The sequence below is a fragment of the Malaya genurostris genome, chromosome 2 (assembly GCF_030247185.1).
Source record: "Malaya genurostris strain Urasoe2022 chromosome 2, Malgen_1.1, whole genome shotgun sequence".
In the NCBI taxonomy this organism is placed as follows: domain Eukaryota; kingdom Metazoa; phylum Arthropoda; class Insecta; order Diptera; family Culicidae; genus Malaya; species Malaya genurostris.
The window spans coordinates 112,832,817-112,850,763 of NC_080571.1; the positions used below are offsets into that span (position 1 = coordinate 112,832,817).

Consider the following 17,947-nt stretch of genomic DNA (forward strand, 5'->3'; position numbering starts at 1 on the left):
CGTTTTTAAACTGCACTACATTGGTGCAGTGCTACATTATGGCTTGAATAAACGAATAAAAATGGTGAAAACATAAACAGAAACCCTTGACTACAATAAACGATTCCATTGCCCAGAGCTACACCGAATTTTTTATGAGTGCTACACCAGTGGTATCGATGCAGAAAAGTGTAGCACTGGTGTAGTGCAATTGGTAAAAACGAACGGTTTCAGTGCAGCTTTCGCTGCACCGTTGTAGTGCAAATTAAAAACGAAAACATTTCGTTCAAATGAAAGTGACACTATCTTGAGTATGGATAAAATAAACGACATTTAATCTAATCTGTCGTTCTCAGTAGTTGAAATGTCCTCCAACTCTTCATGTAATTGGCCGGCGAATGACCGAAAAGGTTAAAGCCGGGTATAAAGAAACGACATAAATAATAATAATGCATTTAATAGCTCTGAAGCTATGCGAATCGGCTGTGAAATCTGTACAAACTGAAGTTCAAGTTCCGCATAGTAATGTAGCATTCTGAAAAACTCTGACTGATTTGTTTTTTTAGTAAAAAAACGGCGTCAGACAAAGGTTAAGAAACGGGAGACATGACGTTTTTTGCAGTTTGGTTGTTGAAAATGCTTTAAAGAATATAAACTCATCCAACATCCAAACAAAATAACGAATGTTCAACTAGTTAAGTATGGAAGTTTTTCAACTGTAGAAGCAAAAAAATTGTTTGAAAAGGCAGGGTTTTTAAAATTAGAATGACAAGTATACGATACACAATTTTGCTGACAAAATTTAAAAAATAGGATTTAGTTTTTCATTAATTTATAGATTTCAATATTTCTAAAACTTACAAACAAATGTAATCTGTACTAAGGAAACTTTTTGCATTAATATTTTAGTTAGGAATTTTTTTCGTGGAGACTTTTATTCGATAATTTTTACTAATCTTCTCGTCGTGGTGACGTCTTTTTCTAGTTTTGTTCACTCTACCGGTTTCGTGAAACCATACAATAGAAATTACAAAATTATAGTTCTTTATTAGGTCTCCATCCACTATCTGCCACCGAGCATCTCGAAGATCATTATTGCGTTGTATAGAAAATGAGTAAAAAAACGAATCGAAAATAGAGAAGTACATTAACTCTCTTTCTCCTCTGCCATACATACATGGTTCGAGTTGTGCAACCCGTAGGTTGTGGCAGATAGGCTGGGTGGTCGCGAGGGAGTTACTAATGTGAAATAGAATCTTTCCTCACCATTGTATGGAAGATTATTATAAAATGAAATTCCACATGCAGTGAGAAGTGTAAAAAGTAAAAGAAACCAAGAATGGGTTCATTTCACCATTCGACGTGCGCTGCTTTTCTTTTGCTACGGGGAGACCATTAATTGGAAGGAGATAGCATGATAATAATGAACTTACACATTGACTGGTCCCTCCATCCAGTTTCATGGTGTCTCCGTTTTCAAACAAGCAATACATTGCCAGTATAAATGCTTGAACGAGTGTTGGTGCTTATATGCCCCACCTTTTTATCCTTTTTTAATCGATGGGCGGAGCGTTATGCACATTGCGTTTTCACGCTTCGCTTGCCGTCGGCACTACAAACACTTCAACGTTGCTGCTCAACACTTGTTCTCTCTACTATGCACGAATGGTATCACACATACTAATAATTCGAACCTCTCGATGCTGGATGGGAAAGCCATCTTTCCGGAGACTGTGAGATACAGTAAGCATTGAGCATAGCATAAGCACGCGACTCTTTCGGTGTTTGGCTCATGGTTCAACGGATCGCGCGAGCTGAGATAGCGGTGAGAGAAGAAAGCATAATTGACAACGATTATTGTGTGTTGTCACGATTAAATGCGTGTTGATACGGAGTTTTACCAGCTCGAAGCAAGTGTATGAGTGAGAGGGAGTTACATCCGTTGTGAGCATAGTTTACCGGGGTATTGAACAGGATGACAAAAACGCAACAATAGTACCAAAAGTCGAGTCATTTGAAATCGATTCCCGGTGTGTTGTTGAATCGGATCCAATTTCTTTTGAATTCATTCGTTTACGTTGGGCCTAGTGATTCGGACGCGCGTTTTCGATTGGGTAATAATAGTGAAATAAACGCGCCGGTCGAATTGATTGTGGATTAGTGAAGCATATTAAATAGTGGTGTGTTCTTATTCGTAGATCAGGTACAGTGTTTTGAAGATAAACCCGTAATCGTGGATTTATTGCAAGTGCAAAGAAGAATACAGTAGACGAAAATACAATTACTTCTTGAATGCAAATATTCAGGTTTGGCTGAGATCAGTGATTTGTTGCCGAAGTGACTAGGCAATCTCGAAGTGTTTCCTTAGTTTTTTCAATCTGTCAATCTGGGTAGTCATTTTCTGACAGATCTGGGCGGCGAAAGCCCAAAAACCGGGCCACTAACAGTACCAACGGGTTACGGTGGTGGCACTCCGCAGCAGTCCTCAGCGGGATTCTCTCGTCCGGATTGTGCAACAAACTCGTTTACCCTGGCGGCGTTTAGATCACCTGGTTTGCTTGGAACGCATGGATTCAATTTTGGTAACAACTTTGGGTTTCGTGATCCATCCGCGTACGATCCAACGAATGTACATCCGGCACCGATTCAGCAGCACTTACCTCAGACAAATGGAAACAATTTACTAAATCTGGCGCATGGATTCCGCGGTAGCAATGATACCAGCCCTGTGAATTTATACCTTGGAAACTCCAGCCCTACGAGGGATACGAATTTGGAATCATACTGTTATCAAAAGAAAGGCTATCCGGACAGTCAGGAGAATTTGAATTTTAACGAGCAGAACAAAGACGACGAAGTTGACATTCTTAGTCGCGAAAACAGTCCAAACGGCAGGATAAATTACAATTCCGATAGTTCAGATATTCGGGATAAGCGTCAGGATACCTGCAGCCCGGTGGACAGTTCGCGATCGTACTCTAGTCAAACCAAAGACGATCTCGTCGGTTATCACAGTCCCCACAACGACAGCGTGGGATCACGAAGTCCCGAGAACCTGACGCACGTCGGTGTCAACAATCCAGCACTCACACCAGTCAGTGGGGGTTACACACCGAACAATCAAAACTGTTCCGCAATCGGAAACAACAATAATCTGATCAACAACAACCACTTGAAGGGCAAATCGCACACAATCTCCGACATGTTGGATCACAAGTTGCAGTTAAGCTTCTTGGGACCGCCCCTAGCGGCGCTTCATTCGATGACCGAGATGAAGGCCCAGGGAGGCAGTCCAATGCAGACCACTCCACCACAAACTCATCCCCATCAAACGGGAGTGATGGGAGGCAATGGAGGTGGTGGTGGAGCACCGAATCCGCACGGGATCGATACGATACTGTCTCGACCACCGCCGGTAACCAGTGCCCAGTTGAATGCCTTAGGAGGTTAGTATTGTAGTGTGTGGTTTGTTTATAACTGAATTGAGCACATTAAAAGTTGCAATTTTTATCAGTAGTTATACGATTGTTAAAAAGTGAGATAGTTTTCTTCTTGGATTGATAAGAAACTGAAAAAATATGCAACACTCCCAGCAGAAGTTGTCAGAACATTTCCCCTTGAAGGAGTAAAGCCTGTGTCAAATAATGTTTACAAAATTTTAAGCACCAAATGCGGACAAAACGGTAGTAAACGGCAGTTTATAAAATTTTTTCTAAAATAATGATCACTAAGAAGACCATACTGGGTTAAAAATGTATAGCTCAGTTTGGGTCAATTATTATCAACCAAAACGAATTATTATCAATCAAAAGAACGAAGATTATCAATCAAATGAAATTAGTGATACTGACAACGTTGCTAGCTGTCATATATAATCTATAATCATATTTGTGGAAATAGCATTAAACTGTATATTCTAATAACAGGAAACACAAATATACACTAGGTCATTAGAACATACGTTTTCTCACATACCTTAATTCGAATCATTGTATTTCTACACTGTTTTTGATAATTTAGCTTTGAATTGACTAATTACATAATTTCACAAAAAAAAATGTTTGCTTTAAACAAATCCATTAAGGGGCGGGTAAGATCTAACACTTTTGAAAAATCATTTATTATTTTCATTATATTTCCTGATAGTAAAACATTTGAAGAATATTCTGTGAAAATTTTGGGGCCTATCGGAACAAAACTCAACAAGTTATGGGCCTTTATCTTTGCTTATCTCATACTGCGAAGAAGTAAGAGCTCGGCACATAGCCCCAAGACTTCTGCTTCGATTGACTTAAAAATTTGACAAAACATTTTTGAAATGTTTCATTATAACATATTATAAAAGATAAAATATGATTTTTGGAAAATATTAGACCCTACGGGCTCCCTTGAGCAATAAATTGTTTCCAGTGATTTTGCAAACAAAAAACTTTAAAGACGTTTTTCTCGAAAGCAGGTTTTGAAAGTCTGTGTCCATCGTCATTCAAAAACTTCTGCACCAATTTTGTTCAAATTTTACATACACTTTCTACATGTAAAAAATTGGACCCCAACGTTTTCCTTTTCGTTGTTTGTTACTTTGGGGAGGTTTCACAGCTACAAAATGGCGGACTTTTTCGTGAAAAATCGCAGTTTTCGTTTTGAACAACCACCAAAAATAAAAAAAAAAGAATCAAAAAAAAATCAAACCGAAACGTTGTGGTCTAGAAAAACTTCTACTCTAACTATGCTGCTTTGATTTGCAGGCTTCTGATTAGTCTGCGATGAGATACAGTGGACACCGCAAATCATGATTTTTAAGAAGCGTCTAAAAAAATACCACTTCACCGACTTATTTCTTTCGATATTTTTGCACGAAAAAATTTCAAAATGTTATTCTAATGATGCTTTTTACTATACAAAACATTTGAATTTATTTTGTTAAACGATAGTTCTGAAAAAAAATCGCTAAAATTCTGATTTTTTTTCATCATTTAGACCCTACTCCCCCTTTAATAGTATTTTTCTGAAAATTTGACAACAATAATATGTACAGTTATTCAAATATGTATATGTAAAGGTAATCGACAAAAACAAAATCAAATAGAATGGATCAAAAACATAAAACCTTGAATTTCCTAAAATACAATTTCATTTCACTTATAAAATTTGAATAATATATAAAGCGTTATGCATCGAAATCTAAACAATTATTAGAGGACATATGTGCAATAAATTTAAGAAATTTAATTAATTAAGAATGACAATGTTCTCATATATTTTATTATTCATGAACGCTTAACATCCGCAAGCTGGTTACGTGATTTGCCCATGTTTAAAATTCACCTTATCTTGGTAAGATTTCACGAATGTTTAGAATCGTAATAAGTAGGGAAATTCGTTTGAACATACTGTTTAAGCTTCTTCCTAACAAACATTGCGGTTAACCAGATCTTTTTTGAGATATTTGACTAGGAACCACATTTGTTTTGTTTTTTTTTTAATTTGTGTATATTATACACTTTACCTGTCTTCTTCGGCTTGTCAGAACATAGCAGTTCATATTGAACTGTTATGCCACTTAGTATTTCATCTCGCTCGTTTTTACGTCCGCTTAGTAAATCTGAAACTCTACATGAGTTTCAGGTAACTTCGTATGAATAGTGCCACTTTAATTTGCAGCAGAATCAGGTTTGAAGGTTGTCAAGTAGGTATAGGGAGCAGCACTACACAAACAATAATTGAAACTGAATATCGTAGGAACCGTTGCGTTGCGACCCCATGTTATTTGGATGTTTTTTATGTATTGACTTCTGATAATTGAAAAAAAATTAACGATAAAAATAAAAAAAAATAAGTTAACCAGAAGTAGCATGGATTTAAAATGACTCAATTCAGATGATGAAAAAAATTGGCTTTGGTTAATTATTTTCTTCGTAGTAATTTTTCCGTTGTCAAAATATCCTTTCTCGAGAACATGGATGTTTATGACTGTTCGATAACTATTCTTCTGTCAAAAGATTCGAAACATGTACTCTTTAGAAAAATATTGTCTGAAAATAACTATCGAACTTTTATATGTAGAATACATACAGAGGTTTTAACCTTGAAGCCATTCGCCTCTTCGGACCAGAAAATTGTCTGACCCTATGTTCGGAGTTGGGAATCGAACCCAGGTGGGCTATACCCGTTTCCTAACTATCGAACTGTTGAAATTCACTATATGCCAAATCAGGGTTATTTTGGCAACGCAGAATATAAATACTGAGCTGCTTCTATCTACGAGATTTTGTTGATTATTGTGTAAAAGAAATTTGTAGAGCCGAGTAATGAGTATTATATTTTGTAACATTGTTTTGTACGATATGCCCTAATCACATGTTAGTACCGATTTTATTTTTCTATGCTAAAATCAGAGACTTGTGAATCATGATAGCAGTAGTTATGATTATTTTTTTCAAAAGTTTACCATTGATTTCAGTTACTGGGGAGAGTGCTATTCCTGGAAAGCTTACTTCAGTCTACGAGCGAATGAGCAATCTTCCGTTCGAAGTATTCGTAGTTTTATATTTTTTTCAAAATTCTTAAAGTTAACGCTGAATCCCATCAATTTCAAGTACCGAAATGACAGCGCATTTTAATGTAGATGTAGTAGAAGTTAAAATAAACTTGCAGTTTGTTAGCTTCAAATCAGTATCCAATAACAGAAATGAAAATTTGCATTTACAGGTACTGGAAATCAGTTCGACTAAAATATTGCTTCTTTAATCAATCGTTGCTTTGAGAACATTTGTTTTACGTAACTGACGAACGATTCGCAGTTTTATACCTTCATCTTCAGGACAATTCGATCACAACTATTTTACGTAGAATAACTGCTATGTTATTCTATTACGGAAGTGAAGAAAATCAAAATGAACTTTCTCTTATACGGGATAGTTATTTTACTACTCCCAATTTGATGAAACACAATTCAAAATGCAACCCAATTGAACAGTATTGCGAAAGTAATCATTGCAATTAAGAAAATTATTAATTTGATGGATATTTTTAAGTCACTTCTACATATTTCGAACTAATACGGTATTATATTTTCAATGAAATTTTAACTGCAATATTTCAATACAATGTGGCTTAAGCAATTTGCTTATATAAACGATAAGTTCCAATATATTGAAATATTTCGTTCAGTTAAAAAAGAGTCTCAAAGGCAGAATGAAAAATGTATTAAGACACAGAAGATTTCGAAACGTAAACGTTCGAAATATTTTCAATATAATGGAATTGAGTTTTCGAATGCTAGTTAGAATAAAATATTAGTTTTAAAGCTTTGAAAAGTAAGGATGCCAGGTTGTTAGTAGTTTAAAACACAACTATTTGTTTGAATAGTCAAAATATCATACGAAGTCATAACATGAAAAAGAAAAACCGAACCGTTGATAGAAAATTTGAAAAATTCCAGTAAAATGGTTATACTTTCAATTTCTAATCCTTGTCTAAGGTTTTTGTACCAATAGTCATCTCATTAGTAGAGTCATGTTTTCGGGTATCAATCAACGAATTGTGCGATACTGCTGTTATGATTACGCTGGAAAACTCGAAGAGAATGCACCTATTTTCATCTCACTCCTAGAGTCAATGGGTCGAGCAGACAGCAGATCAAACTATGACTTATGGTTTGAATATATGAGATGAATATATATATTCTTATTTTCATTCATTCTTATTAATTGATCGATTTTTAGTTTGCATTCTATGTGCATTTAACACTGACACATTTAATTTCTGTAAAAATGAGTTAACCCTAAAGTAAAAATATAAAAAGTGAATTTAGAAGGTATACGTAGATATATCAATATTTCTAACAATAGCAATAGGGCTATTGTTCCAATAATCATCTCATTAGAAGGCTTGCAATATTATTGTACTGATTACTCGATTTTCGATCAACGAATTGTGATAAAATCGGATATTGTTGTTTGGCTCTAAGTAGCAATACCGCAGAAAAAAATGTTCAAAAATTGTTCAATACTAATGTTATAGCGACGCGAAAACTCGAAGAGATTGCACCTATTTTCATCTTACCCTTAAAGTCAATCTATCGAACAGAGACAGCAGATCTCACTCTAACTTTTTTTCATATGAGATGACTACTGGGGCTGAGATGACTACTGGGGCCGTTACCCTAGATTTATACACTTCATAGAAAGCAATAAAATATCTCAAAACTGATTTCATAGATTTCAATCTCCTTTATCCTGAATCAGTACAAATTTTGAAAATTTTTAATATTTTCCTTTACAAAAAAAATTATTTACCGAAAATTGGTTTCCCTCTAATTTGGCCTTCTTTTTGCAACAATTACCCAGGAAACCAAGAAGCATTAACATTTTACAGTGAAATAGTTTCAATGATAAGCATTGGAAAATCTACACGTTAACTACATTTATTCAGAAGAAATAATTCAGCAATGTATGAAGCAATAATACATGAATGGATTTAGAATGTGATTGTTAACGTGATTCTATGAATTTGGGACCAAAAAGCGGGTGGGTAGTGTCAGAGACATAATTGAATTGACGTGAATACGAATAGAAATGGCAAATTTTTTCTCAAATATCTTTGATGGTAAACAATGTTGGATGCTAGGAAGGTTGCTGTCACAATCTAGCTCCATTTGATCGAAGCAATCTAAACTAAGTGGATACGATGCGTTCGTCGCATAAAAATGTTTCGCATCGCTTCGCCAATCGTATCCTAAGGTTGCTGTCAGAGTGAATGCGATTTGCGAAGCGAGGCAAAGAGTTTTGGTGCGATGATCTGTTATCACATCGCATTCACTGTGACATGTTTGCTTTGATTGAATGAAGCAAGCTCGCACGCGCGTTACGCGCTCACTCCGACAGCACCCTAAGGTTGATGTTAGAGTGAGTGCGGAACGCGATGCGAAGCGAAGCGATTCAATGCAATGTACTGTTATTACATCGCGTTCACTCTGACAGGTTTGCTTTGATCAAATGGAACTAGCTCGTACGCGTACCTCGATGTTTCGCGTTACGCTTTCACTCTGACAGCAACCTAATATTGCTGTCAGAGCGAACGCGACTAGCAATGCGAAGCGCTTTGGTGCGATGCATTGTTATCGTATCGCGTCACTATGACATGTTTGACATGAATGTAACAAGTGCGCGTGTTGAGGCTTCGCAAATTGCGTTCACTCTGGCATCGGTATCGAAATTGCCTTTCGTTGTTCATCACATAGTGCGAATTTATTCAGTACTAATGTTGGCTGCGGTTCTGATGAAATACTTGTATCACTAAGCATTGATATAGGAAAATTGTGTGCTGATTCATAGTGTATAGATATAAAAAAAATTAACTGTGCTTTTATTAGATCAGAAAAAAATTACAGTGGGAAAAATTGAAAAATGGTTATTTGGAATTAATTTATTGATTCTCTACGGAACCGATTAGAAACATTATAGCATTAAACATGAGTTTAGTTAGAACTCATTATCTTGAAAACTGGATAATAAAGGGTATAGCATGATGGGTAAGACCATTGACTATCTTGCATTATATCGTAGGGTCGAGAAGTTTTTCTGATTTGAGAGGTTCAATTATAACCTTAAGGTTACTCGCCTCTTCGGGTCAGAAAAACTTTCTGACCGTATGTGCGGGGTTGGGAATCGAACCCAGGTGGGCTGCTTGAAAGGCAACGACTAACCCATCACGCTATTCCCGTCCCACTTGAAAATTCTGTTTTTAACATTCTTAATGTAATTACCAACAACATAGAGCATCAGTAAAGTAAATTCACAATTCAACGAATGAACAATTAATATCAAAATGAAAAGATAGATTTAGGAATACATCAGGGATAAACTAAAACAAACACATGATACTGATCTGCATCATTCCCATGTAACAATAAAGTGAAAGGCCTTAAGGGTTTACTATGGGCAGTACGTTAAACTATGTAAGATAATAGTGTGCAGGGTTGCGCAAAGGAACCTGACCCATTTTGTTCTGCGGTTACACTGAAACCAAAATAGGAAGGGAGAAAGCGAACACGACATCGGAAAGTAGAAGAATGAAGAAATCACGAATAGTTGTATCGTACGACTGATTCTTCAAAAACTAGTTATAAATAAAAACGCGATGAGCGGCACTTCAGTGTTTCATGATGGGAAACTACAAAATGAAAATAAACCTTAATTCTACTACTTTCCGATGCCGTGTTCGGTTTCTCCCTCCATTGTTTGATTCTAGTAACCGGAGAACAAAATGAGCCAAAGTCCTTTGCGATTCTCCGGCTATTTCATTTTTCGATTTTCCATTAAGATGGAATGATCTTTTGAGACCGTTTCCGGATCAACAGGCTTATTTGGATGACCAGAGCGTTGTGTATCATCCTTGTTTGACCATGTTTCAGTTCAGCATACCTGTCAATTATGGTTAAAGCAGAGCCCGGATAATGCTTTTCAATCTATAACTTCGCTTGAACAGTGTTTGTTTTTAAGTAAAAACTAGTGTTCTAAGGCCACATGAATTTTCTTACTCTCCATTATTTCTAATTTTCCAAAAGTAGCGTCGCTGAAAGTATAATAGCTACCAACCTCTATTGAACGCTAGAGGGATTTTCAATTAGTTATGCCATCAGTGACGTATTGACGTAATCAGACCGTAATCCATTGAAAACTACATTTGATAATATTAACGAAGCATGAACTAAAATTGTGTAATGAAGGTAAATGGCATTACAATTCAAACATTTCACATATAAACTATTGTCTATTTTGAAAGCAAAAAAAAAACTTATGAAATTGATTAAAAATTACTCATTCAGCAACTCATCCATTGATCATTTCTACAGGTGGAATGCCTCGCTTCACGGCAGCCGTCGCTGCCGCCGCCAACATGGCTCAGTATCTCTCTCAAAGCCACGGTGCTCCACTGAAAGCGCACTCGGGACCACTGGTGGACCGGACACATCTTTACTGGCCTGGCCTGCAGGGGTTGGTTACGAATCCGATAGCATGGCGGGAGCGGCTTGGTTCAAGTGAGTACACACACACACCCTCCATACGGAAATTTAATTATTATGGTGCGAAAGTTTGAGTAGTTGATTCATAGCCCAGCCGTGGGGTAAAGGATTTCGATTTCGTATTCATGTCATAATTTGGTTACGATTTTTATCATATCCATGAGTATGTATAAATCGCCAAGAAGCATCTTCGATTGTTAGTTGGTGGATTATTGAATTTAATGGAAATCTCCGTTCCGAGATATTATCCAACGAAGCATATCAATGCTACGGTCGATGAGAGTCTACTGACGAACACCTCGGGAGTGTCTACATTATCCATTTATATTTCTTGAGCTAAAAATTCATTAACCGTATATACATTACAAAGACATCGTTTCACTGTATTACATTAAAACAGCAATAGAAAAATAATTCATTTAAAAGTCGAACAACCATTTTCGATTCGTCATAGTGTCGTCGTCCTTTGCGAATGTTTTGCGCTGGGGATAGGTCGAAGAATGAAGATATTTGTAATTGTTACTTTCGCTGTGGAAAAATAATGTAATTTGTGGGTATAGTTATGATTTTATCAATTTAATCTGGAAGTTTAACTTTTGAATATGTGACCAGATTGAAAAGACCACATCATCACATTCCACAATCATTACATTTCACAAATATCATGTACTCGAAAAATATATAAAGGTGAACATGTGATCTATGTCAATGGTTGCATGATATATGCAAATAAACGATTGGTCGTCACACTTTATTTGGACTATACGTAATGCTCATCATTGCAAAACAGTATAATTGTTACAACGTTTGTATTGTTTTGATATAATAAACGGCATTGTGGTCATTCTTTTCTTAACTTGAAGTTGAATTGGATACTTCATAACCATGTACATATTCAAAACTTAGAATTAAGTGTAAAATACTAACAGATTCCTTCATATTTGTATAAATTTAGTTGTAATTTAAATCTTAGTTGAGTTGTTAAAGCCTTGTAGATCAATATAAATTGCGGCAAATTTTCAAGCCTATCGGAACAAAATCTTTACTTATCTCATACTGCGAAAATTTTGGCGCACAGGTCCAAGAGTTCTGCTCCAAAACACTCTTGAAATGTTTTATAACGATTTTTTTCGGGAAAAATCGTGCGTATTTGTCAATACTTTTTCATTAAAAAATTACAAATTGTTGTTCGAAGAATTTTTATTATGCAAAACATTTATTTTTTGAACGATAGCTTTAAAACATTCATCCGTTAAACTCTACCCTCCCCTTAAACAATTGTAAATGCCATGTAATATTGCATTTAAGTTGCCGTCCGAAGCGGCGGCCTCTCGTATACAAACCTGTAACAGTCTCGTTACCCCGGTACTTAAAGCTAGGTAAACGCGATTTTCGAAGCACGGCGAAGCGTTTTGATGTAATGCACTGTTATCGCATCGCGTTTATTGTGACATGTTTACTTTGATTGATTGAAACAAGCTAGCACGAGCGTCATGGCGCTTCGCGTTACGTGCTCACTCTGAATAATGTCGTTTTCGCTTGATACCAAACCTAACCCAGTTTCCACCCTAACTGCTGTCAAACCGTTTGTTTAAAGCTAGTTGCGAACCTAGTTTTAAGGTTGTTGAACTGAAAATCGAGTCAGTTTCGAACCTGATTTTTATATCAGGTTTGCTCAAACCCCCGTTGCTAAGTACGAAATCAACACAGTTTCGTGAAAAGTGTTTGTTTGATGAAACTACCCTGGGTCAGTTTCAGTTTTCTCAAGCGAAAACGACATAAGTTTGCTGTCAGAGTGAAAGTGTCACGCGATGCGTCTAGGCGCGCGTGCGAGCTAGTTGCATTTGATCAAAGCAAACCTGTCAGAGTGAATGCGATGTGAAAACAGTACATCGCATTGAATCGCTTCGCTTCGATCCGCGTTCCGCGCTCACTCTGACATCAACCTAAGGGTGCTGTCAGAGTGAAAGCGTCACGCGAAGCGTCGAGCTAGCTGCATTTGATCAAACCAAACCTGTCAAAGTGAACGCGATGAGATGACAATTCATCGCATTGACTTTGTACATAACTCTGACAACCTTAGAATGCTGTCAGAGTGAATGCGTTTTGCGAGGCGTCCGCACGCGCGTCTGAGCTTGTTTCAGTCAATCAAAGCAAACATGTCACAGTGACAGCGATGCGATAACAGTGCTCCGCATCAAAACGCTTCGCTTCGCTTCCCAAATCGCGTTCACTCTAAAAGCAACCTTAGTTAGGTTCGAACCAGCGGTAGCTAATTCAGACAACACACGGTTTGAAACGATGCAAAGCGGCATAAGAAATTTGCGCTTTCATTTGTGCTCAGTACACGGAAAAGTTCCGCACAAACTTGCCTGGTAGATACACCAAAAAATGCTTTAATGCTTAGTAGTTAATAAAGTATACTAGCTTTCCTGTAAATTCTACTCTGAGGATCATAAATCAATCTGAAAAATTAAGAGAGAATGCTGTCGGAATTAAACACGAATAAATTAGTTTGTCCGTTATTTTACAAAGGAAATATTCCAGATTCAAGGTCAACAAAACAAACGTGAATAATTATATCTTCAATTATTTTATATCAAATCATTTCCAATACTATGTACGATTCAGTGAAATGACCCTTTCAACGAAAGTGACATTTTAGGCGAACCGGCTTTCGGCGGAACGGCCTTTGGTGAAATGATTTTGAGCCGCAAATCTAACTGTTATCCCAGAGAAAATTCAACAGTTTCCGACAAGCGTGTGCTCGTTTCTTGGTTGATTTTTCAGAAGGCCGTAAGAGCAAGTGACGGTTTCTCTTTGTTCAGGGAGTGTATCGAAAATAAGCTATCCACAAATTTTTCTTTCAAATTATGCTAAAAAATGATATTTTATTCAAACTAAAAATTGATCCTTTATTGTACGAGGTTAAACTTGAGCATAATGAAAACCGGATAAAATTTAAGTTAATCCTTCACGAATTTCCGAACTTTTGATCGAACGCTCTTTATCAAGTTCCGGACAAGTGTTGCATCTCATTTTTTGGACGCTTGAGCTCAAATTTTTTAGAACTCCTGCATGTTCCCAGCTGCCTAACCAGTCTTTTTGAAGACCCTCTTTACGATTGCCCAGTAACGTTCGATGGGTCGAAACTAAGGGTAATTTGGTGAATTGATATTTTTCTCAACGAAATTTATACCCTTTTCCGGAAGCCAATTGAGAGTGGTTTTGGCATAGTGAGCTGACACTAAATCCAGTCAAAACCGTGGAGGTGTACTATGCCTTTTATACAAAGGCAGCAGGTAGTGTAAAAAATGGTTGACTTCAAACCACAGGAACATATTGCTTGCCATACCAGTACCTTTCGACCGAATTTCTCCACTTGAATCGACCTGTCCGCATCGCTCACATCGCCCCCAACGACGACAGTAAAGTAATGTGGACCTGGAAGGCTTTTTGAGTTCTCCTTTACATAAGTCTCATCGTCCATCAAAACGCATGCATCCGGACACTGCAAAAGGCGCGAATACAATTTCCGGGCTCTTGTTGATGCTCGCTTCTTCTGTTCTACACTTTGTTTCGAGATTTTTTGCTTCTTGTAGGTCTTCGGGTTATTTCGCCTCTTGATACGCTGGATCATTCCGATACTCGTTCCTGCTTTTTGGTCAAATCACGTATTGACATTGATTTATTTTTCATGATTAGAGATACCACTTTATGGTACAGTTTCGGGTTGGAAAACCGGGTTTTCTGCCTCTTCCTGGTAGCTCATCCAAAGAATAATGTTCCCCAAACTTATTAATGATGGTTTTAACACTGGCATGATGAATTCCAAACCGCTTCCCCAATTTTCGCCTGGTAATACCCTTCTCACTTAGCCATGTGTCCAGAACCTTAATTTTCATTTCCTTTTCAATACGCGACATTTTGAAAACGCAGAATCTCAATCGCACACACAAGTAAACAAACGAAAGCTGACAGCCAAACGCACAGTATGCTGTGATCTGAGCATAAAAAACCATCACAAATACATGCGTACAACACAAATGTATGTGGCTAGCTTATTTTCGATACACTCCTTACTTTCTCTTCTATCAATCAACAAGAGGTTTCCACGTTTATCACTCAACTCTGCACAAAATGACACCCGAAACTTACTACTTTCAAACAGAACTGTGAGATCCAAGAAAATCTTTATAAACACATCACAATAATCGAAAGTTCACATCTATAAAAGTCTAAGCAGAAAAACGCAACACACAATAATGATAACCAAAAATGCCTTTTTTAATTCGAATATTTTTGAATTTATCTACTCTCTAAAAAGATTTATAAACATATATTAGCTATGTTTTCGCAAACTTTGTGTATTCAAACTCCTCTTCTAGGCTAAATGTCCGCAGAATGAACTCAAAATTCTTCTAATCTTTGTCGATTTTTCATACTTTTACCTATTTGCCGGAACTTGCGCTTCATTATCATCTAGAATTTTTCTATTGGGCGAAGTTTGTGTGAGTTTGGAGGATTTTCCCTGTTCGGAACAAAACAACATCGTTTACTTCATTACCGGTTTTGCGGATGCTAAATCTGGTCAAGTGTCATCTTCGTGGGATCAAAAGAAGGACTACTGGCGCTTGTTTAGGTATTCTTCTCTACACACTTAAATTTTATTGCTGAATCTCGGCACAAAAATGCCGAGATTTGCACAGCCGAGTGCTCGGTAATCGTCTCGGCAAAATGTATAATTACTGAGAATCTCGGCAATCCTAAATGTATTACTGTCAATTAATGCCGAACTTGTCAGCAAAAATTTTACTGTTAGATCGCAAAAGCGATCAGGATTGAGTCATGAATTGCCGAGTCTTCAGTAACCGAACGTGGAATTGGAATCTTTATTATTGTATGTAAAATAAGTCACAAAGGTTGGAGAAAGTTGGTGTTTTATTATGTTCATTTGAATCTAGCATACAAAAAAGAAAACTTCACGCCTAAAGTCAATTTTTCTAGTGCTCCTCAACGCACCTACCTAGAAATAAGTAGATATTAATAATTATATTTGCGAAGCAGATAGTTTTCTTATTTCACTTATCTTGTCACGAAATATAAAAAATCTGTTTTCCTTTTTCCAATGTTTTCCAGCTCCGAGAGCAATGGCGACGTGGGGCTTTGAAAAATCGAAAAGAGGATTTAGATGACAACCACTGTTCGAAATCTTGACAAACCGATTTGCTGATTTCGGTATTTTTGTTGTTTACTGACAAGTTCAGCATAATATTATGCCAAACTTCGGCAAAAGTACGCGCTTTACTGAGATATAAGCATATTACTTTAACGAATTTCGGAAAAGAGCATGTGGATTACTGAACAATCAAGGGGAACGGGTATAGCGTGATGGGGTAAGTCGATGCCTTTCAAGCTGCCCACCTTGGTTCGATTCCCAACCCCGCACATAGGGTCAGAAAACTTTTCTGGCCCGAAGAGGTGAATGACCACAATGTTAAAACCTCTTTAATCGAAACAAAAAAAAATACTGAACAATCAGCAAAATGTCGTGTTGCAGATAAACTTCGGCATTTCAAAATGCCCAGTTCGAGAGTCGGTTTGAAGTGTGTATATACAGGGTCCGCCATGTAACTTTTTTTTAAACATGCAATATTTCATATTAAAGTACAATCCTTCCGGTTAATTGTGGAATATAATTTCATTCAAATGGTTGCCTCGGCTGGCCTTGCAGTACGATTGTATGCAGCTTTATTTCAGCTATGGCTGCACGAATGTTGTCTTTCAAGGCTTGAATTGTCTCTGGCTTGTCCACATAACACTTATATTTGACAGCCCCCCAAAGATAATAGTCTAACGGCGTCAAATCACAGCTCCGAGGCGGCCAAATGACATCCGAATTTCGAGTGATAATTCGATCTTCGAAGACTGTGCGCAGAAGATCGATCGTAGCGTTGGCTGTGTGGCACGGAGCGCCGTCTTGTTGATACCAAATGGTGTCCAAGTCTTCCTCTTCAAGTAACGGGAACAACCAAACGCTAATCATGGCGCGGTAGCGCTCGCCATTGACCGTGGCGGCGGCTCCTGCCTCATTTTTGAAGAAAAATGGCCCAATGATGCCGCCAGACCAAAATCCGCACCAAACCGTCACTCTCTGAGGATGCATCGGCTTCTCCATGATAACGTGCGGGGTTTCCGTCCCCCAGATGCGACAATTTTGCTTATTGACATATCCGCCGAGATGAAAATGTGCCTCATCCGAGAAGATGATTTTTTGGCCACACATTCCGAAACATTACCATGATTTTCAAAGTAAAACTGCACTATTTTCACGCGTTCCTCAAGCGTATACACAACTATTTTCGTTCAGCGGAAGGATGAAACAAAGTTTCTGTCCAATCAGAAGTGACATTAAGGTTACCAATGTCGAAATAACCGCTAGTTCAAAAAAAAGTTAGATGGCGGACCCTGTATTTGGTTTCTGATGTTGCTGGTCGTTATGTGTAGCTTGCTGAATTTCCCCACCCACAGTTCGCTTGCCACATCAAGTTATTCTTGGCACATTTGTCGTACTTCTCCTTTCGGAACTTCTCCAGGGAACATCCAGGCGTGTCTTTCCTACGAAAATCGCTTATCCGGTAATCTGCTTGGCGTTTCTTTAATGTTCATCAACTACTCGCGGTATCGCTTGCTGGTGCAGGGTATTCCACCGTATTCTGTTTATCGGTTCGATTACCTTGAATACATGAAGTCCGTCCGCCTTTCATAGTCTGCTGGACCAAACTGACGACAAGGACGAATTTACCTTGTTGGTCACATACCGAACCGAATGGTCCGAATTGTGCTTGAAATAATCCTTCACTTTTCTTGCGTTCACAAGGTTGTATTACTTCCGCTGATTGCTCGCCGCTGGGTCTCCTTGAATTTCACCTCATGGGACAT

At 37.6% G+C, this 17,947-nt stretch overlaps 1 protein-coding gene across 1 annotated transcript in view; it reads left to right on the top strand.

The window, feature by feature from the left end:
• The window catches only part of LOC131428770 (homeobox protein 10), a 154,700-nt gene that overhangs the window by 22,749 nt on the left and 114,004 nt on the right, over positions 1-17,947 (top strand). Inside the window, exons 2-3 of the mRNA XM_058592815.1 lie at positions 2,348-3,425; positions 10,835-11,020. Of these exons, the coding sequence (XP_058448798.1) occupies positions 2,348-3,425; positions 10,835-11,020 (1,264 nt within the window). The remainder of the gene's footprint in view (positions 1-2,347; positions 3,426-10,834; positions 11,021-17,947) is intronic.